General features: G+C 36.8%; 2 protein-coding genes across 2 annotated transcripts; one reads left to right on the forward strand and one right to left on the reverse strand.

The window, feature by feature from the left end:
- Positions 1 to 11: 11 nt before the first annotated feature.
- LOC306881856 (leukotriene B4 receptor 1-like) lies at positions 12 to 4,146 on the reverse strand. Its single transcript, XM_079436192.1, has 5 exons — positions 3,892 to 4,146; positions 1,936 to 2,515; positions 1,004 to 1,204; positions 872 to 912; positions 12 to 783 (listed from the first exon to the last, which is right to left on the reverse strand). Exons 2-5 carry the CDS (start codon positions 2,494 to 2,496, stop codon positions 579 to 581), a joined length of 1,008 nt encoding a protein of 335 aa, XP_079292318.1. The 5' UTR covers positions 2,497 to 2,515; positions 3,892 to 4,146; the 3' UTR covers positions 12 to 578.
- Positions 4,147 to 7,107: 2,961 nt separating this feature from the next.
- On the forward strand, positions 7,108 to 21,555 carry nfatc4 (nuclear factor of activated T cells 4). The gene is made up of 13 exons (XM_079436159.1): positions 7,108 to 7,749; positions 10,023 to 10,174; positions 12,853 to 13,359; positions 15,815 to 15,990; positions 17,032 to 17,194; positions 17,827 to 17,927; positions 18,019 to 18,120; positions 18,201 to 18,388; positions 18,511 to 18,651; positions 19,152 to 19,207; positions 19,315 to 19,441; positions 19,898 to 20,587; positions 21,214 to 21,555. Exons 1-13 carry the CDS (start codon positions 7,614 to 7,616, stop codon positions 21,282 to 21,284), a joined length of 2,610 nt encoding a protein of 869 aa, XP_079292285.1. The 5' UTR covers positions 7,108 to 7,613; the 3' UTR covers positions 21,285 to 21,555.
- The last annotated feature ends 1,649 nt before the right edge of the window (positions 21,556 to 23,204 follow it).

Below are 23,204 nucleotides of genomic sequence, written 5' to 3' on the forward strand. Positions count from 1 at the left end.
AGATTGGTGTTAAATCCTTTCGTTTGATTAAAGTACTTTATTAGCCTTATGCACACATTGAATTGTTTAAAACATTTCCAACAAGAGAGCCCACAGGTTTGATTCCTGCACATGAGTGCACTTCCAAAAGTGTGACCCTAAAAATACCTGTGATCATTTGCTAATGACTTAATTCCAGTCCTGTAAGTGTATACACTGGTATGTTAAGTATTTACACAGTCTTCTTACAACTTTATACAAGTGGTAATGCAAAGATTTTATATATATACACAGAACATAAGTGCAGATTTGGCACGGTTATTCCAATGAATGTACAACAGCAATGCAGTCTTTAAATGGGGGTAATTCTGTGTCAGCAGTTTATAAACTTGAAGGCTGATTTAAAATGAAAATGCTGCATATAGCTAATTTATGGAGTTAAATCCAATTTAAAAACACTTAGGTTTTTGGCTGCTTTCCCTTTAGAGGAAATTGTTGACCTGTTGTTTATTTCCTACAGTGTCAGTCACAATATAAAAACTGATGCAAAAGTATCCAATTGTCCAATATTAATTTTTGTGTCTGCACTCCAATGAGGTTTAGAGCTTGATGACATCTCTGTTCTGACGGCTTCGTGCACCATAGTCCAGGACTGTGCCTTCAAAGAGTCTGGCCATGAATGCCAGGCCATCAGCTTTGATGTAGGAGCGTCCAGCAAAGGCGTAGAGGACAGGATTGGCACAACTACTGATAAAAGCCAGAGCGGATGTAACAGCACGGCTGGGCTGCCAGATGTTATCCAGTCTGGGGATAGACAGAGAAGATGGTCACTTTGGTTCTGTTGACATCTGTGGTGAAATCTGTGGACAATGCTTTGAAATCTTTAACTCACTTCTCTTTGAGTGATTTGTCTGATGTAAGAGCTGCTGCCACCTGGTCAGAAGACAAACAATAATTCATACATTTTGCTTAGGAAGATTTGGAAAAAGATTACCAAAGAGAGATTGAAATAAAAACGACTTACTTGCACTATATTAATACAGTGGTAAGGAAGCCAAAAAATGCAGAACGTCACAATAATGGCTTGAATAAGTTTCTCACTTCGTATCATTCTCTTGAACATGGTCTGTCTGAGGCGGCGAAGAATACACGCATAACTGCTGACTATGATCACACATGGCACCAGGAAGCCCACCACTGTTTCAAGTGTGTATTGAACTACTACCTGTTCATAAAAGACAATTATGTCTGAATTATGGAATTGTGTAAGGGATAAGCACAGTCAGCTGTTCATTATCAGAAATAAACAGTTTGATCTCCCAAAGGGGTTTATATTGTTGTAGTAATAGCCTACTATTGAATATTATAGCACAGCAGGGATGTCCAATCCCGCTCCTGGATGGCCACTGTCCCGCAGAGTTTAGGACAGAGTTTCAACTCTGCAGGACAGTGGCCCTCCAGGACTGAGATTGGACATCCTTGTAGTACAATAATATTAATAATGAAGTCCTCTGAGGCCGTTTTCAATATAATTGATAACTGAACACAAGTTGGTGCCAATTGTGTTTATATTAGTGGATCTCAGCCTTTTTGACTTAAAGGCCCCCAGTTGTCCAACACGATATTCAAAGTCCCCTTATATAAGCTATAATTATTACTTAAGTATTTATTTTTAAAAACAGAAACTGGGGCTGCCAATATATTAAGTGTAAGCGATAAAACTGTATATTCTTTAATAAAACAATATGCTATTAATAAAAATAATAATTACATTTAGGAAATTGGAATTGAAATGGTTAATAAAAAAATATATACATTTTAAAATACCTAAATAGTTTTTTTTTTTTTTTTTAAAGCTGGATTATAGGGCAAGTCTGTGGTATGATATGAGAGGTATGAAGTATAATAATGGTGAGTAGTGTTACTCTCAAGTATTAGTGGAGCAAAGACACTCACGTGCGGTTGATAATCGTGATGAGTTGCACACACAGTGCGTTCCTTCCCATTGTAATGCTTCACTGTTTGTCTGAATATTAAAGCAGGAAGTGCCAAAAGAAATACGACAATCCACAGGCCCCCGAGCACAAGTAACACTGTCCGTCTACGAGTGCAGGCAGTCAAGTATGTGGGCCACATCACTGCCACTAGTCTGTGTAGACTCATCAGCGTAATGATCATAATAGAAGCATACATGTTTGTATTGCACAAGTAAAAAAGCAGCTTGCACATGACAGTTCCAAATATCCAGTTCTGTTTGGCTAGGTATATTATAAAGAAAATCGTCAGACACATCAGACAACCATCTGCACAAGCCAGGTTGAGGATGAGCAGGGTAGTGATGGAGCGTTTACGGGCACGTGCCAGGATGCTCCAGATAATGAAGAGGTTGCCAGGAACACCCAGGAGGAAGACGATGCTGAGGATGAGGGCCCCAAAGGTTACAGAGATATTGTTACTCACAATGCTGTTACTGCTCGTCAAGTTCTCAGAGGAGCTGGTCCCATTATTGGATTCCATCAGGAAGGCGTCAGAAAAACTGGTGGAATCAGAAAGCAACGTTATTTGAAGCTGATGTAAAAATTATTTTTATATCCCTTTTATATCCCTAACCCCGAATGGATGGATGGATGGATAAAATAAATTAATTCATTATTTAATTTCATTGAATTTTTTCAGTAGGAAAGTCATGTCACTTGTTCATTTTTTTATATACTGAATCAAAAACTGCTGTAGGATTAACTTTTCACTGAAAGTAAATAGAGAAAATAGGGAAATTGATAGTAAAAAAAAAAATAGGGAAACTGATCACAAATAATTACAAAGAAACGATGAGTAACACATTAAATTAAACATGAAATTTTGTCAAAATACTGAAATGAAGACTGAAATATAATTTTCTTGTAAAACATGCTCCAATATGACAACTTTGAAAAATCATTTTTACAGTGAACTTTCCTTTTATAATATTTCCTTCAGAGGCAAATAAAGTGTGAGCCAGTATCGAGGATGGGCTCTCAGCAACCATGTAAATATTTCACCAGTAATCTGCCATCAGTGAAAAAACAAAAAAGAAACAAAAAAAAAAAACGTGCTACAACTTGCTGAGTGATCTTGAGCTCAACTACTAGGAATGCCACTGCTGTTGTAATATCACTGATCACATCCTCACACTCACCTTCATCTGGAAAGAAACTAATTTTACTTCAAATTTAATTAAGATTATTCACACTTTATTTTAAAGTCCATTTCTCGCCATTAACAAACCATTAACTAGGACTTTTGCCTCGCTGAACTCCTGCTTTTAAATAGTTAGTAATGTAGTTGTTAAGCTTAGGTATTGGGTAGGATTAGGGATCTAGAATATGGTCATGCAGAATTTGTACTTTATAAGTGCTAATAAACAGCCAATATGTTGATAATAGGCATGCTAATAAGCAACTAATTAATAATGAGAATTGGTCCCTATCGGTTTATTTTATCACAGCAATTGTCAAGAAAAAGACCATATTAAAGATTAAACATTAAAGTCAAGTTAAAAGAACACAAATAAAGCAAGGAATTTAAATAAACACATATAAGTATGGTAGTTGCAAACTGAACCATAGTGAACAGTATTGTAATCAGTATAGTGCAAGAAGATAAGATTGTCCAGTCTGCAATGCTGTCACAAAAGTCATCCCTGATTACACACAATTCCAACCTCAGAGCCTCAAAGATGTTTGAAATTGAGAAACTGGACACAGTTGCATAAACAGAGAGTGGTCACAGAGAGTGGGAGATGAAAAGATGGGCTGATTATGAGAAATAAGTGGAAAGACTGTCATGCATTTCTGTAAGCATGGGTTTATTAAAATTAGACAACTGGGAAATAATGAAAGAGAACAAAATCAAGGAGTGTTTCTTGTAACTCACCAATACACTTGATTAGATCCGAATGGCTGAACTGTGTTCCCCCTGAAGTGACCAGATGGAGCTGGTTAGGTTGTGTCGTCTCTGAGTTGCTCTCTCTTTTTCTTTCCACTGTCTCAGATAAACTTGAAAATAGTTTCTTAAAATTTTGTAAGTTCTTGTTTTTCTGCGATCTCACAGAAAATCTCAATTGCATATACTAAAGCAATCAAGCACACTAATACATGTCCAACTACTTCTTTCTGTCACTAAACTACTAGATTCATGTTCATGTTCATATTTACTCCACCCCCATCCTTCCTCCTCCCTAATATTTCAACACACCAATTTCTCCATGTCTTTTTCCATTAATGAAAGTAGGTTATTTTTTCAAACCTGCAGGCTACAGCATGCAAGGAGAATACGGGGTGAGGTGTAGTTCTACAGCTCTGTACCAACCCACGTTTCTTCTACCTGCTCTTACCAACTTATCTGATCTTTATCATAGAGTACTATACAACTTTTTGTGTTTATGTAAGGAATAGTTGAATATTCTATTCATTTACTCACCATCGTGTTCCACAATGACTTTCTTTCCTCTGTGGAACACAGCAGGAGAAACTTTGAAGAATGTCTTTTTTTTTTTTTCAGTATGGGTACTGTTAGGCTCTTAAATTAAGGATAAAAGTATCATAAAACTGGTTCATACCACTCATCTTCATTATTCCACGTCTTCTGAAGCCACATTTATTTGTATTCTCTTGGTTCTCAGAAGAGTTTTAAATAGAAGGGCAGACACAAGAGTCAGGTTCATCCAAGAAATTGTGTTATATGGCACTTTCAGCAGCTTTACACGCTTAAAATATATATTTTTTTATTGCCATTATGGCTCCTGTAATGGAGCCGACGAGACGTGAGGCATTTGCAGACTTTATTAGAAATGTGATAAAACACAGGCAGGATCAAACATCAGTAGACAAACATGTTGAGGGCAAGACACAAGAGTATACCAAAAGCATGCGTGGGTCATCAATAGGTGAACAATATCCAAAGGGGCTAGGCAGAGAGATAATCCAGGTACACAAGCAATGTGCAACAGTAATGTAGTACAAGAGTCCATGTGGTGAGCGGGTGACCTCTGGTGGCGAGCAAATGGAAGTCCATGGACCTGATTCATGACAGGCTCCATCCATGTTCCATCGCTTTAAAAATTTTCTTTAAATTATTAACTCTGCAAAGATTGAAATATGAAATAATAGTCAGAAAAATGGTTTAAAAATGTTTACTTTTGCATATTTTTGTTAAATGTCATATTTGATACATCAAAATTGTATTGCTCATGTAGATGAATATGAAGCTTAAGTGAAAAAATCACTTTTTATTCAGAGGCCTCTATATGTCCCAATAATATGTTTTAGTAGATTATTTTTAAACGCTTAGTTTTGTGATCAAAGTTCTGTAGTTTTATTTGTGGGGGCTAAAAGATCCAAACATGCAATACAATTATTACTGAGAGGTACAAATAAATGTTCCTCAAAATATGCTCGATGAATAATTTGATTCTCACATTTTAACAAGAAAAATAAGATACATATATAATGAAATGTTACTAACAATATAAAAGTTCTTCTTACTGTTTCTTCACAAAAATCAGTAAAGATTTCACAGCAAAAAGACGTGTAGGATATTTTTAGAATTTTACTAAAAGGCCTTTTACTTTCTAAAAATGCATGAACTATCAATCGCGACAGAAGGCATGTTAAAGATTGTGTACAACAAGCATTAATCATGATACTAAGAGGCTTTAGAAATGAGTGTAGGCTTTATAAGGTTAAAATGTTCTTCATACCTTAAAAACTGTCCACTTCTTTGGGAAATGCAGAATAATTCTTACATGGCATTGCTGTGAAAACATTGTCTATCAGTGTCCAGTATTAAAAATATTACACATTCTAACCATGCTCCTAATGGGAAACTACTTATATATGGAAGAGAGAGGGAGAAGAAAACTTAGCGAGAAAAACCACTTCCTTATTTCTGACCTCTGGGTCATTATTCAGTGACCTGTTTCCCATGAGTAACACAAGCTTCTCCAAACTCTCATGACTGGGTTCACTGGAGCACCAAAGTGAGAAGCTTAATCATTGCTTTGCATGAAGTTTAAAGTAACTCAGATTTGCATGTCATTGTGACGCGGTTGGAGGCTGTGTGGGAACTAAACATACTAGCTATCTTTGTTGTCCACAGGATGACAACATTCTCCCATAAATGTGCTTTTGGTCTAGCGTATATAAAGACAGCACAGATTGCTGCTGATGAGAAGCTCATGCAAAACTCTGATATTTTTATAACTTGATGAAATGTGCCGCCTCATAATCAAGCCCTGTTCTTAAGACCATAAGATCCAATGTCAAAAAGGTTCATATTCTTTATGTGTTCTATTCTCTTCCAGAATTATGGCTATTCACATCTCTAAATTAAATGGGAATGTAATTCCAGCACAGATAAATGCCAGTCGGATGGCTTTGTGAATCAACTTTATCAAGCAACAGATGCCATGGAAAGCACACTTCCAAGCATCAAACACGAGATGAGCTTTAAAATAAGACAAAAGATAATTATTGTGAGAATTGGCAGAGAGCAGGAGAAAGAGGCAGAGACAGAGCATGTTTATTTAAGTTTTTCATCTCCCGTCTCAGACAGAGTGCAGACTACAGAGGATAATGAGAAACAGATCTTACAGGGGGAGGGAAAGAAGGGAGAACTGGGATAAAGAGTTGGGGGAGAAGGAAGGGGAGGGACAAAGTGAGGAAAGTATGATGGGAAGAGAGAGAGGGAATGACTGTCGTTATGGCGTCACGGATGGATCAGCCTTCAGCATCAGTGTCTTGTCTGAAACAAAAATAGCCACTGTGTTAAACATGTGGAAAACGAATGAAATATGTTTTTCTCAGAATCTGTTTGCCAGACAAGGCTTTCACTGGTGCCTGTCCAGGGAATTTTCTATTGGACAGAAGAGAAAGTGTTTCTGCTTTAAAAAAATGTGTTGGAATAGATTCTTGTGGGTATCATAAAGTTATACTTCACTCTAAAATATGTAGTTGTGCTCACTGGCCAATCAACACACTTTGCAGCAAAAGCGGGCATGTAAAGCTAAGAAAGAGGGGGTCTGTTGATTGACAGGTCAGATAGCCAATAGGGAGAGAGTAACGGTACTGAAGAACCCGCCCAAAGGCAATTAAGGGTAAAGAACGAAAAAGAACTTGATATAACTTTTTTGTTCTATGGCGGTGGAGGAGTTAGGGTATGGATGTATATTCAACGGATATTTGTTTTTTTTAACGTGAACGCATGTGGGACTTGAGGCTGTGAACATGGCCGGTTGTGAACGATGGAAGTTCGTGAGATGAAGTTATAATAACCGACTGTCACGGAAATCGCAAGCGAATCTACTGGGAAGAAAAAAAGTTCAAGAAAGAGATGAGAGGCTGAGAAACTGCGAGAGCGATGCGGAGATAAGAAAATGATCCATGCAAATGTGATAACTTACTTCAGCTTGAGGATAACTTTTAATTCTTAAGTGTAATAAAAGGAAGGCGCACGAAGGAACGCGGATCGTGCAAAGTGACATTCTGGAAAAGCTGTATGACTCCCATGAGTTTTAAACAGAGCCGAAGTTGAGACGTGAGAGAGGGTCAGTGATATATCTGTAGCCGGTCTCGGTCGTACTTTTCTCGGAGTGAGAGATGGGGGCCGCGCCGGGCTCGGGATGGGAGGAGGGAGAGTTCGAGTTCAAGCTCGTGTTCGAGGAGGATCCGCCGCGACAGACCCGCTGCGGCCCAGAAGACACCGACAGCGGCCAGACGCACCGTGAGCCAGCCGGTATGAGCGGTCGGAGGGAAGGTGGAAAGAGTGGCGAAGCTATGCATACTGGGATGGTGCTCGTAGGTCTGGGCTGGTAACCGATGTTCTGGGTCTAAAAGCCGCGAAGCGTAACATATAAATGATCACTGTTGTCCCCTCGAGCAGTCAGTCCGTTTGCTTTAGGGCGCTGTATTTATAACAAGTAGCTTTGGATAAATAATTAGCGTTTCATTAACTATATCAGAATCCTACAGAATATGCACATTATAAATATATATTAAAAGTATCTAAGAAATGTAAATGGGTCAACGACGTGACAATAACGTGTTTTTTCTTCTCCAAAATAATTACAAAGAAATGTGGTTCAGACAAAAAGCAACTTAAGTTTCTGGTTTAAAAGTAGGCTAATTTCTGATATTTTTCTAATTTTAAGTTGGCAGATTTTGGCACATTATTAATACTTCTTTAAAGTGTGCAGTTAAGCAATTTTGCTTTAAAATATTATTAACACAAAAAACTTATCTTTCAAATCAGCAATTGAAGCCATTTTGTTGTCACGTGACTAAAAAACATAAACAGAAAGCACATTCATGGTGTATCCAATCCAGGTCATTAAGTTTAGTTAAAAATCACACATTTTAATTTAATAATGCACATTTAATAATAATGAACGATTTCTGAGAAATCTTAAGGATATCTTTATATTCATGGGTCAATTTTTATTATTATTATTAAAATAGTAAGTTGTGGACACTAGTTTATTCAAGGTAGAAATAAAATATTTGAGTATTTTTTGCCTGATGATAGTTACACCATTTTGCATTTTTGTAGTTATTAGATTTTTGTATAAATGTTTTTAAAAATATATGAAACTGATATGAATTCAACGAAGTTGATCTTGTGTTTTGAGCTTGCTTTTTAAAATATTTCACTTTTACCTCATCTTGGACATCCTTCTTATTTGTATTTTGGCCCATAGGCAGTACACTGTGCATATTTTAGGAGACTTTGAATGTCTAAATAGGCACAATTTTTAATGTCTCTAAAGAATGCTTACATGTTCATGTAGTCTGACTCACTGCCCATGTAACTAAGTTTTATCCGCTGAAGTGTGCGTGTGTTTATGGGTAAGTGTGGAGCACAGTGCAATGTGTTTTTAATCATCTGTGCGTGTGAGCAGAGTTAACAGCTGCCATCTGGACCCGAACCCTCAATTTCTGTTTACTGAGCATGCATTTGGATACCTCCCTCCAATATTCCCTCCTTTTCTCTACCCTGTTTTCCCCTCCTGGCACACATTCTGTTGTACACCCAACCTCCGCCTTCATTTTGGTGTGAAGTTGTAGAAACATGCACTTCAGGTTTCTGTCCACACTGCATCACTTTGCTGCCTTTTATGACAAGTGCTTCTTCAGATGTTTACTATGTTCTTAAGTGTTGCCATACTTAATTATTTACTTACTTGTGCCCTTTATCATATCAACAAACTTAATATGTAGGTCCTGAACTACTTTAGAATTGCCCTTTAAACATATACCTTGCTCCTTTACCACAACAATAGAGCGGTGACTGCAAACATGGCTTTTCCCGTGAAACGCTGATTTTAAAGTAGCTTTTATAATATCTCGAATATTCTATCAGCCAAATTTTGTTTTTTAAGAAATGTATTAACCCATTGTAAGAAATTTATTAACTTTCTGTTTTAATTAAATTAATAATTAACAACATTAATTATGTTTTATGAATATATGTTGGGTTCAGATATTATTGTAATTAAAATGATAATATTCAGAATTATGTTTTTTATTAAAATGTGTATATTTGGTATTAGAGCAAGAAGGGATGTGAAGCAAATGCATGAGCTCAAAAATCCTCATGAAAAAAGTTAATCAAATAAGAATAAACCTTTAATAAAGTTACTGTAATTTTGTTAATGTGTTTAGAGTTTTTGTAGAAACATTAACTACAGAACCTAGCGTTTTTGTGGAAACTGTCATTGCTATGCTAATGTTTTGGTGTGGCTGATTGTAGATTTGAGAATTGAGATTTCAGAAATCACCCCATTTGGAAAACCGTGTGGATGTTTTCGGAGGTAAACAAGTCTGTGTGTACTTGTGGAAATAATAAATGACGTCTCCACAAAGGCTTCCCTGTGTTTGTTATGATTTTCCAATGAGAGGCCTGGTGTCTCATGTTTCAGCAATTGTTTATTCCATATGCATATGCTTACAGATTGGAAAGCTTGTGATTTGCCATGTACAGTAATCTTTTTTTTTTTTTTTTTGTCACAGATACCCACTTGACTTCCGCACTGGCTGGCCAACCCGTGGGTATCCCACCGTCAGCCGGTCACAGGGCTGGGATGCATTCCCCACCCCCCAGACGGGCATTAGTCAGGGAGTTCATTGGGACTTATGAGAGTCTGCCAGCAAGATCAATACAGGTGGGAGGCACATTTGCTTAAATTGTTGATTTCTAGAACATCCTGATACAAAGATCATGCTACACATTGTGATTAATTATGGTGAGATAAATCCAGAGGTCTGGTTTTAATTTCAGGAGTTCATTTTTGTTGCCCAGTAATGTTTATTGTGAACAGAATCGGTTGCCATGAGCTGTTGTGCATATTTTGTTTTGGCACAATAGGGCTGCAAATAAATGTTAGAGTTCAATTAAATTTAAGTACCCTGTAGCATTTAAAGTCAACCAAAATCAAACCAAAACGACCATATTTTATTTAATACGTGTTTTTGGCTATATAGTAAATCTGTAAATTATTCCAAAGAAAAACATGATTGTCTTTGTAATCTCATTGTGAAGGATAAGATAGAGTCCTTTCTCTTTGAATGTCTTGTTTCACTCAAAAATACAGAAGTAAACAGGGTCTCGAATAGAGTGTTGAATCATTAAAAAATTCCAGTCTTTCTTTTGATCCCTCAGAACAATTCCAGTTCTTTTAGTTCTTGATTTAGTTTTTTAGTTATTATTTTTTATTTATTAAAATAATGAGTACATTTAAAACAGTTCTTGCTAAAGATGTGTGACTTTTTTATTGATGCTCACGTTTTAGAGACAGCATAAATGCAATCCCGTAATCATGAATATTTATGTTTGTGATTCGGGGTATGCATGGAGATTGGCATTGTATATATACCATGGAATGAAGAAAAGATTATCTGCCATGTTATTATGATTTTGTGTAACTATGGGCCGAGAGGCCATGTATTCCTGGAATAAATCTGAAACTTGAATATTTATTAATAAAATAAAAAATGGCATAATGGCATGTGAGCAAGTTAATATTCTCAATTCTATATAACCTTCTGTCTAAAAGTCTGATATTTAACTAATATTACACTACACATTGTCCAATGAACAGTATTGTTAACTAAAATTAAAACGTTTACGTTCACATTAATTTAAATAAAGCTGAAATAAAAAAATATAAACATTAGAGGAAGTACCTAAACTTAAAAAATAAATAAATAAATAAAAAAGCTAAATAATTTTATAGAAAAATTGAAACTAATGAAAATGACAAAAGCATATAACAGAATGATTCAAACTTAAACTAAAATTAGAATTAAAAATAAAAGCTAATTAAAAATATTAATAAATTCTATAATAGTAGAAAAATAATTAAAACTGCATATGAATCACCAGTCAGTAACTATACTGATAAAAAATGTACAGGTAGTTGTAAGATTTATATGTTTGATTTAATAAAAATTCATAAGAGTCATATCATCAGCATTCAGATTACACTGGTTGTGCTGCTTTTTTTCTTTTTTTTGATTCAGTAAAAAGAACTGTCTGACAAGAATTTTTAATTCTTAAAAACACTGCTGCATGTTTCAGTCATGCTTTAGATTCGTTAGTTGTGTTGCAGTGCTGCTGTAATAGTTCAGTCATTTCACAATTATTTTCTTTTTTAGCCCACAGTAGCCAGGAAACGTACGCTTTTTTGTCATTCCGATTAAAAGATTCGGTGGACTATTTACATGAGACGTCATCTAATCTGAAGGACAACAAATAGCCTACAAATCACCAGAGGAAAAAACGCCTGCGTTTTGTGTTAATATTTTTAATAGCTGCTTGCGCTTAGAATAAACAGACTAATATTTGAATCCCTTGTGTTCATTCGAGCGCTCAGTCATGTGGCCAGAACACATACACATTCATAGGAATTATACAGCTATCTTCTATCGTACCACACACAGAACCAGATTGATTTCTCTATTGCAGTTTCTAATAACTATGTTGCACATATATATCTATCAGATAAAATAATAAACACAATATAGCTTGATCTCAGCCAGTTGATCAACACTCATCATATAGCCATAATTTCTTAATGTTAAAGCATTGAGGGATAAAATAACAGTACGACCCTCTGTAATGCAGCTCTGAAATGAATTGTATTGTGATACTAAAAAGTTTTACTGTACTTAAATAGAACAAATAAATAATTTCTTACCAAGAGTTGCTGAACTTAAAGGAGCGTTGATTTATGAAAACGGAGAGTGATTGCAATGAGCTGTATCACAAATAACATTTCCAAGCGTTTAATCGTACATTCATGGTGTGAGCACTGAAATTCAAGCAGATTGGAAATTATGAATCTGTAATAAATAAATAAATGTCAAAATTTAATCAAGTTGTTTATTTTCATTGAGCTATACTGTTGTTTCCAAGCTGAAAATTGCGCTTCATTTCAGATCCGTTTTCCACTCCAGTCATGAGAGCAGATATGGCAGTTCATTGCACAGCAAGCTTTCTCCATTCTAATGTGTTTTTTTTAACTGTATAATTAAAATTTTCAGTTCTACCTCCACTATTTTCCAGTCTCTACTGTAGTGTCGGTGTCCCCAAATTCCAGAATGCAGCAAAGTAATCGGTTTAGCGCGTTTATATATGGCAGAATTTAAATTTTGTTTGGTTTGTAGAAAGGTTTATCCCACCCCTCTCAAACTGATTACAATTTCATTTGGTTTGAGCATTTTTATTCCGATTGAGGTGTTTACATGGAGCATTTTCATTCGGATTGGACTTTTAAACCGATTGCAATGCTCCATGTAAATGCACCTAGTGATATCACACCCTCTTCTTTTTCTGTTCCAGGTATCAGAGTCTAGAGTGCTTGAGTGCCCCAGCATCCAGATCACCACTATCTCCCCTGAAGATGACTCAGGTCCAGCAGGGGGAAGTTACTGGGACGGCGGGGGTGGCTGGGACAGGGAACGTCTATACCTGCCCCTGCTGGACTCTTACCGTGATGTCATGACAGGGGCAGGTTCCCTCAGTCCCAGCCCCAGCCCTGCTTCCAGTTCCTCATCTCGTGGATGGCTGAGTCCAGCTTCCAGCTGTGATTCTCTCCTGGTGGAGGAAGACGAGCTCAGTGAAGCTGCTGCCCACTTCTGCCTATCGCCCTCCTCACGCCCTACGTCTCCTGGGGGCAAAAAGCGCAGGAACTCCCCACTGGGCTCCCCTAGCACCTCCCGCAGAAGCAGCTACTCCGAGGATCTCTCCTCCCTCCCGGACACGGGAGAAACCTCGGCTCAGTCTCAGGCTCCAGCGAGCTGTGAGCTCAACATCCCACAGAAGACTAGGAAGACCTCTCTGGAACAGGTGATCCTTTTGAAATATGGCAGTTAAACTCACTGATGGTCCATTCTTGGTAATCAAATGGACATAGATGCAAACTTCTTACCTTTTGGTGAAAACTCACCTTTTTGAGATCAAAATGGGTCACCTATGAGATTTGTGTAGATCCAGTGAGAAAGTGTTTTTGGCGTTGAGTATTATAGCCAACCACAGGCATCTCTGTTGAAAGCAATGGCCAGTCAGAGGTGTTTTCTGTAGGTTAATCAGAAGAATCAGAGTTTACAGAGTTCTACATGCTTGCAGATCTACCTAATATAATCAGAGAGAGCAAAAACGCATACACACGGTATAAATAAGAGATTGATTGTGTAGTTAGTCATTGATTTATCAGGAGTTTTCGTGTAAGCTCGGTCAGTTGCTCTTTTTCTCTAGAATCTCTACATAATCCATTGACAATTTGAAGGAAAGTTTTGTTTGTCTAAGTCAAGGACCGAACGTCTATGTATACTGTTTCAAGAGTGACATTCGTGAGTGAATCCGCTAAATTGTTCCGTCAGTCATTGCTATGATTGACAGTGATAACTGCCCTGGGTGGAATGATCTATCTGACAAACCGATGTCAAAAATAGAGCTGTGCATTAAGTGATGCAGAGTAAATTCAGAGTAACAAAACTACAACAGCAACAAGTCTGTGTTGGCCGAATATATTTAGCAGCTTCTACAGTTAAAACACTTTTTTTGATGAGTCCTTTTTAAGGCAAAAAATTTTAGTTTTTAAATTAAATCTAAAAATACTGCAAAATATTTAATGTATTATTATTTAATTGTACTTGCTATACTACTTTAGTACAGTACAGTACACAAATTTGTTATAGTCATCATTTTATAATAAATTGAAAATCTAGTCCTAAAAACTAGGGAGAGGAAATGGCAACTAAGCAATTGAGTGATCCTCTGCTACCATCTACTGGATATAATGGTAATTTCGTGAAATTGTCATCTCAGAATTATTTGTTTTTCACAAGGCTTTTTGGCACATTTTTTTGTCATTTCCATGAATGAAAAGTGAATTTTTAAGTGAATTTTACTGCACAACTGTAAAGTTAAAAATAATTAAGCTTCTCTGGACGACGCAAATTGCTTTTATGAGAAACAGGTGCTTGCTCAGAAGGAAAAGTGACCCTTGCTGTAGTATAAGTGTCAAGAGGTTTTCAGTTGTGTAACTTTTAGACAACAATCACATAAGGATTATCGCAACCAATTGAAGGAATGTTCATGTCAATCTGCTTGGGTTCTGGGAGTCCTTCAGGCCGTTTCAGTTTTAGTTTGGTCTGCCTGCAGTTTGCTGGTAACTTGGACAGAATATATCTGAGGTACTCTTACGCTATATTTTTGTGATTCAAGGAATTTGTCATCTTCCTCTGGCCTATTGCTAAAGGCTATATGGTTAAGTCATGACAGTGAGTGTATTCTGAACTGTATAACGTTATGCTTTTGAATATCCTCTACTCATTTCAGTTATGCTTTCTAAGTTCATTGTTATACATGTGTAATTTCTAAATCGGGAGACATCCACAGGAGAATTAATCGTTAACAGAGTTAACAAGAGGAGTAAGTCAACATACTGGGAGCAGTGGGTTAAAGGGATGCAGCCTTCTAATATTGGGAAGGGTTGGAGGGGGAAGGGTGTTATGTCTTGTAGTTTTTCTTTTGCTATTTGTTGGTTTGACTTTTACCTTTTTTTTGCTTTAGACTTTACCTTTTTTTTGCTTTAGACATTGGGTACATGTTGGAAGTTTTGGGTTAGACTTTACAGTTGCTTATAGTAAATGTTATTATGCTGATTGAGAAAACGATGTTTAATCTGTATTTAATCTATAACTAAGAGATATGGTATTCACGAAAAAGCAAGGATGGCTAGACTTAACTTAAGAGATGATGACCTGTACTAGAGGTGTAATACTGATACTGGTATGGTTCATATGTTGTATGAATGTGATAAGGTTAAAGAACTGTGGGAAAAGATTGTACAATTTGTTAATAAAATTTTTAGCCTAACACTACACAAGAACCCTGCTCTCTGTATGTTGGGTATTTTACCAGAAGATGCATGCCTCTCCCGGCAACAAAGGCAATGGTGCCGTCTACCTATGGTGTCTGGATGTAGAGTCATTCTGAGACATTGGAAATCTGTTACGCCCTCTTCGAACTCATATCCAGTATTGCTAGCTATGAACGTGTGATATTTAGAGTCTCAGGACGCCTAGATTTGTATATGAAAATTTGGGGGTTCTGTTCTTGCTTTGATTGAGAAAATGGTATAACGAGATATATATATTTATTTATGTATTTATTTTATTTATGGGGCATGTCTTTGTCACCTTTTTCACCCATAATGAGTTTGTATCCCTAAATGAAGAATTCATTCATATTCTGTCATATTGCCATCTTGTTGTGTTTATCGGTGTGCACAATCCAGATGTCATCAAGAGACATCGAACCAGAGCTGACACCCATTCAGACCTCTCCCTGCCCCCTCCCAGAGGTTTCTCAGCTGAGAAGGGAGCCCCCCACAATAGGGATGGACTACCTGTCTGTGCCTCCTGCTCTGGGCTGGGGCAGAACCAGGGCCAGCGCTCACAGTCCTCTCTTTAGGTTTGCACACAACTTCTTATTTCATAATGTAAATGATGCACTGAATAATGCCTAACAATTAAAACAGCATGAAAATAGTATGCGCAAAAGAATGCAAAAATTTCAGCAGTATGACTAGATTATAACATTACATATTTAATTAATTAAAGTAAATTTAAACTTTAAATATATGTAAGCTTTACACACACACACACACACACACACACATACATATATATATATATATATATATATATATATATATATATATATATATATATATATATATATATATATATATATATGCATGCATGCATGCAGTGGGGGACAAAAATTATTTGATCCCCTGCTGATATTCTACGTTTGCCCACTGACAAAGAAAAAATCAGTCTATAATTTTAATGGTAGGTTTATTTGATCAGTGAGAGACAGAATAAAAACAAAAAATCCAGAAAAACGCATTTAAAAAAAGTTATAAATTGATTTGCATTTTAATGAGAAATAAGTATTTCAAGCAAGATTTCTGTCTCCCAGGTGTCATTTATACAGGTAAGGAGCTGAGATTAGGAGCACGGGAGGGAGTGGTCCTAATCTCAGTTTGTTACCTGCATAAAAGACAACCTGTCCACAGAAGCAATCAATCAATCAGATTCCAAACTCTCCACCATGGCCTCACTGTTAAAATAAACCTAGCATTAAAATTATAGACTGATCATTTCTTTGTCTGTGGGCAAACATACAAAAATCAGCAGGGGATCAATTATTTTTTTTCACTGTATGTGTGTGTGTGTGTGTGTGTGTGTGTGTATTTGTATTTATATAAATGGATTATAAAAATTTCCAAGATGATACACACACACGATTTTCTGAAATAAACAAGCATTATTCTGAGATTATATGATAAAAATGTAGCATACTACAGTTTGAAACACTAATCATGGAATGAAGCATGCTGTTTTGCATACTAAACTATTTTAGTTTTAGATTATGATAGAAATCTGAATAATATTGATCTTTGACCTCTTACCTTACATTGTCTCTGCTTCCTTAATCCTGCTCCAGATCTAATGCACTGCCGCCACTTGACTGGCCACTGCCTTCACAGTTTGACCAGTATGAACTGCGCATAGAGGTACAGCCCAGACCACACCATCGCGCTCATTATGAAACTGAAGGAAGTCGAGGAGCAGTAAAGGCATCACCTGGAGGCCATCCAGTAGTGAAGGTGACACTCATAAGCTATAATGTACAGTCCTGTACAGTAGGTGCTATAACTTCATAATTGACCCTTCAAAAAGACCTGCCCCCTTTAGTTACTGTTGCTATGTCTGACAAGCCATGGCGCTCTCATGTTCTCACACAGTGGAAAATACATTGCGGAGCAAAGAAAAAACTTACAACGTGCCGAACGGACAAGATAGAGCAAGTTACTTTTGTTATGAAACAAAGTCTCAGCTTTCAAATTTTGTCATTTTGTAAGAAATTCAAACAATAAATACCGTTTTGTGGCCCGTTAATGTGTCATGACCGATCGCTGTAGTGCCTCAGTTCAAGTGCCACGTGAATTGATCATCTCTTCATCTTTACTAGTTATAGCACAAAATTTGCTGTATTACTTGTATTTCTGAATTTGAATTTTAGATTGTTTGTTGTTCTGTAGTAAAATAAACAATAAATGAAAAAGTCAAATAAATAAATCAGTAGAAAAAGCATGATCTCTGCAGACTTTCACATATTTGGAAACAGCCACTGTTTAAAAAGATAAATGAGAAAACACTGAAATTACTTAAAGTAAAATCATTTCTTTAACTGATTGAATTGATGTTCATTTTTTGCTCTTTTCTCTCTGTTGTCCAGCTGGTGGGTTACACTGAAAGGCAGCCGCTCTCCTTACAGGTGTTTGTAGGAACTGCCGATGACAGATCAATACGTCCTCATCCTTTTTATCAAATACACAGGTAAAACTCTTGCATGACATTTCAAGGTATTAAACAAAAGTGTTTTTGGTACATCCGTGGCTTCACACGAGAAACACTTCTCTCCACACAGAGTAACAGGGAAGATGGTAGGCACAGCTAGTCAGGAGAGCATCCAGGCTGGTACTAAACTTCTGGACATCCCACTCAACCCAGAGAACAACATGACTGCCCTGTAAGACTCCTGAGCCCTGATTGTATGGCATAGACACTTCAGTAAGTGATCATACATGAATTCCTGTGTCTCCCTCTCAGCATTGACTGTGCAGGTATTCTAAAGCTGAGGAACTCTGACATTGAACTCCGGAAAGGAGAGACAGATGTAGGGAGAAAGAACACTCGAGTGCGTTTGGTGTTCCGCACACACCTTCCTCTGTCTCCACCCATCGTCCCTCCAGGACGAGTCTTAGCCCTGCAGGTGGCCTCTTTACCCATTGAATGCTGTGAGTGTTTGCAAATCACAATTATGCCTGTTTAACTGCAGCTCCCATGTGTAATTTGTTTTATTTTTATCCTATACACTTGTGATCTTCACTTAAACTTAAGCTTAAATTTCTGCCTGCAGCACAGCGCTCTGCACAGGAGCTTCCTGTAGTGGAGTCTATCAGTCTTACTTCCTGTTCAACAGAGGGAGGCGAGGAACTACTTCTAGGTGGGACCAACTTTCTACCCAACTCCAGAGTTTTCTTTATGGAGAGAGAATCAGGTATTGTAGTAGGCCTACATTAATGCACAATACCAGAAACGTTGTTCTTTTGAACTTTCTATTCTTCAAGGAGTCTGTAAAAAATAAAATTATGATTTTCACAAAAATTAAGTAGTGCATCTGTTTTCAACACTGATAATATTAAGAAATGTTTCTTGAGTGCAAAATCAGCATATTAGAATAATTTCTGAAGGATCATGTGACATTGAAGACTGGAGTAAATTCACCTTTACCATCACGTGAATAAATTACTGTACATTTTAAAATATATTAAAGTGGAAAAATGCCATTTCAAGAAATTGTATAATATTTCACAATATTAAAGTGTTTTGTGTGTATTTACTGTATTTTGTTTATCAAATAAATGCAGCCTTGGTGAGCATAAGAGACTTCTTTCAAAAACATTAAACAATTTTGGAAAAATTTAGTGCAAAGGAAGGAGCTGACATTATATCACAGAATCAGTGTTGTATGTTGTATTTATTACTTATTTTTTCTAGATGGCAAAGTCCAGTGGGAGGAGGAGGCACATGTGGACAGGGACAAAAGCAATGATGTAAATTAACCATAAACCGTATCTATAAAAACGTTCACTGTTTTCATTTACACTGTGTAAATTGAAAATAAATGAACTAATTATGTCTGTATTTTCTTATGGTACAGAATTTGCTGTGTGTACGAGTGCCAGCCTATAACGATCTTTCACTGAATCGCCCAGTATCTGTCTGCCTGTATGTGTCCAATGGGAAGAGGAAGAGGAGCAGCACGCACTGCTTTAAATATCTGCCCAGTGAGTCTTACACAGACAGCGATTAGCTGTGCTTTATGTGGGAGAATCCCTCTTCACATGGTATTTATCTGTGCTGTTCACAAGAAATGCAAAATATGTCTTTTGCATGTTGTGTGTAATAAAGAACAGATTCTCTTTCATAATTTAAAGGCACTTTTAGCCCAAGCATTATATGCTGCTTTGATCTCCAATAAAATGTTCCAAATATAATCACAGAAGAGCAGTTTTACCATTTTTTTTTCTCTTGTGTCTTTTGATAAATTATTTTTTATTCTTTAAGGATATATTAAATTGATGAAAAGTGAAAGTAAAGATGTATAATATTACACAAGATTTCTATTTCAAATTATGTTAGGTAATATATCTTGTCACATTTCATATTTAATGTATACAATATGATTATTTTCATGTCATGGTACATCTGTGATGTTAAGTCATGCATCTTCCATTTTCTAGTCATGTTTAAAGAAGATCCACTGCTGTCCCGTCCCTCCATCTTGCCCCTGGAAGGGGTGACTCTTTGCCCCATGGGGAGCGGCAGCACTGTCGACATGAGGTCAGACCTATCCACAGATGACAGAAGCATGTCTTTCCACCTGCCTCCATATCCCAATGAGTACTCTTACTCCTCGCATGGCTACCAGGAGGACTACTATCGCAAACCAGAGCTTTCCGAGGACGGTGGAGGTCAAGGTGCCCTGACGGAAAGGCATCCCAGCTTTGAGAGCCTGGAGCTGGGCTTCACAGAGCTTCTTCCTCCCATGTACCCAAGAGCCTCACAACCTCTTTCCCCCTCCCCGTCTCCCTCTCCGTGGCTCGACTCTCCCTATCTTTCCTCATCACCTTCTCCCTCACACTCTTGCTCTCTGAGCCCATTCCCTGCAAGCAGTCCGATCTCCACCTCGCCCCTTCCTCCGCTCTCTCACTCCCCATATCCACACTGTCCTTGCCCCCAAGAGATGTGCTCCTCGCCTCCGTCAAACACTAGCCACTATCAGGACCTGTGCCCACCTCCGTATGGCCAATATGAGAGCTGGGAGCACCAGATGCGTCCCTCTGAAAGAGACACAGGCCCTGATCTGAAGCTGGAGGGACCCATGGACTTCTCGGGCCCCACACCCATGCAGCATATCACACTAGAGGAAGGTGGGTATGATTGACTGTATATGTCATACTAGAGATGCACCAACATTAAAATTCTGAATGATAAGCCAATAATTATTTTCATGTTATGGCCAAAAACCAATAAATTGCTCATATTAAAATTCTGGACTAGTTTGTCTAACAAAATAAAAAAAATAAAACACTAAAATCGATTCAAATTTTTTTTAAAGAAAATTACATTTCTTTTTATAAAATATATATATATATATTCATCAGAGAATAAGTTATTTTAAATTATAATAATAATTTAGTATATTACAGTTTTACTGTATTTTTGATCAAATGCAACGTTGGTGCGCATGAGAGACTTCTTCAAAAACATAAAAAATCTTACTGACTCAAACCTTTGACTGGTTGTATAATAATATCAAATAATTATGTAATAATATATATATAATTATTTTGTCTAAGAAATAACAAATAAAATTGTTAAATGCTACAAGTGTATTCAGGCATCTCAACATTACAATGTGTGTTATGAAAATGGATTTTCATTGTGAGATTTGCTTAAGAATTAAATTTTTTGTGTGAGCTATTCCTTTAACTAGAGTCTTACTTACTGTATCCATCAATTAAATTATTTCTACCACAATTTCTCATTCCCACAGTGACTGAATTCATTGGAGAGGATATAAGATCCTTTCAGATGGGGTCACACATGGATAGTCGACCTGGATGACAACATCCTCTCAGTAATAGTCCAGTCATAATCAGTGTATAGTGAATTTCATATCAACATTTTATGTATAATTTTGATTTGAATTATGGTATATTGCTAAAATATGGCAATAATAATAAAGACTGTGCTACATAAGTGGTGAATCTGTGGTAAAACAGAAGGCAGGCATACAGTTGTAAGTATGTAACTGTTACTGCTTCCTGACTGCATATTTGAATGGAACTAATGTTTTTAATCTGTATGCAAAATAAATTATCATTATATTATTTCTATGTTTTGATCCACTAATATGTGCATTTATTGAGGTAATTGGTCATTTAATGAACAGGTAATCTAAAACTGCATGCTTCCTCATTCCTTGTTTTATCTGAGAAACTGACTTCATTTTTGACTTGATATCTGTTTGTGGGATCACTCAACATGTCCTTTGTACACAGTGTTTAAGTAGTTTAAATAGACCCGTTCGAATTTTGGATAGCCCCGGTTTAGCCCCCCCAATAAGGTGACAAGATGTCCCGTTTTTCCTGGGACAGTCCCGTATTTCAGCTCTATTTTTAGTGTCCCGCGAGAACAGCCTAATCAAAGGCAACCAAGCTCGTCGTAGGACAAGCCAAAGATAGCAGTAGTGAAGCCGGGATAGGCGGAATCACGCTGAATGACACAACTGATGCAACATTGTACTTATTTTTTGATGAAGTACATAGTAGTTAAGGCCACCTAATATAAAGTGTGACCATTATTACTGTTGTTATTAATAATAATGAGCCAAAAGCATACGTTTGAGGGGAAAATCCAAAAACCTTTTATTTGTTACAAAGCGGGTATGTCTTATTCGTTCAGTTAATACAATTTTTATGTTTAATAAGCTACTTTGTCATTGTAGTAGGCTATTGCTGATGTTGTGTGTGGTATTTATTTTATTAATATTTTCATTAAGAGTAATACTGAATCAACCTTAAGCATTAATTTTGTTCCAAGAATGGGAAAGATCTAACGTTAAAGATCAAAATAAGCGCTGCAGATGCGAGAATGCTTGCTGCTGATGTAAATAGACGCTCTCGATCTTTCTCTATCTTTGCAATGGCTTAATGGTCCTTAATTCTTGATTTGGGTACGGCACAGACATGTTACAGGTAATAATATGATTAAAAAAGTCATGGCAACAAACGACTTCCTAAGTCAGTTTAAGTTGAAACGACCTACTTTCACAACTTAAGTCATGTTTTACTGTTGCTTATATGCTTAGGCTTAATTTTTCTATTAATTTTAATGAATATACAAATTAATAAAAAGTTTTATTTATTTTCTGTTACAAAATTTTAGTTTATTTATTTTTAACACTGCACATCCAGCCCCCATTTTTTTTGGGCTATAGCACCCCTACTTCCCGCGGTAATGCTTCTGTTAAACCATAACTGCTTTTATTTAAAAAAAAACTTTTTTTATGAATATGGATTATTTTCTTAGCACCCCCACATATTGGTCAAGCCTCCCTTTAGCCCCGGTAGAGAAACAATTCTGGCGCCATGCCTGTGTGAAGCGTTCAGACATGGGACTGCTCAAATGAGAGCTGGACTAAAATGAGCTTGATTTAGATTAACAAAAGATTTAGCAAAAATATAAGGCGGCATTCAATGGAACCGGACCTTTAAAAAAAATCTGGATTTAATAACCCCAAGTTGTATCTTACAAGCAAATGGTTTCATCTCAGTTATAAATCAGTATAATTAATCTGAATCACCTCTGGAACTATGTGAAAATATGTCTTGTGGGAATGTTGTGTTGTTTCCAAAATAAGCAGGTCTGCATCTTGATGCACTGCCAAATAGCAGCATATTTTAAGCCTGAAACTGGTGCTGGTAGTGTAACATGGTTTGAAACCACATTGGTAGGCCTATGTATGGATCTGTTCCAAAAAAA

The sequence above is a fragment of the Barbus barbus genome (assembly GCF_936440315.1).
Source record: "Barbus barbus genome assembly, chromosome: 15".
NCBI lineage: Eukaryota > Metazoa > Chordata > Actinopteri > Cypriniformes > Cyprinidae > Barbus > Barbus barbus.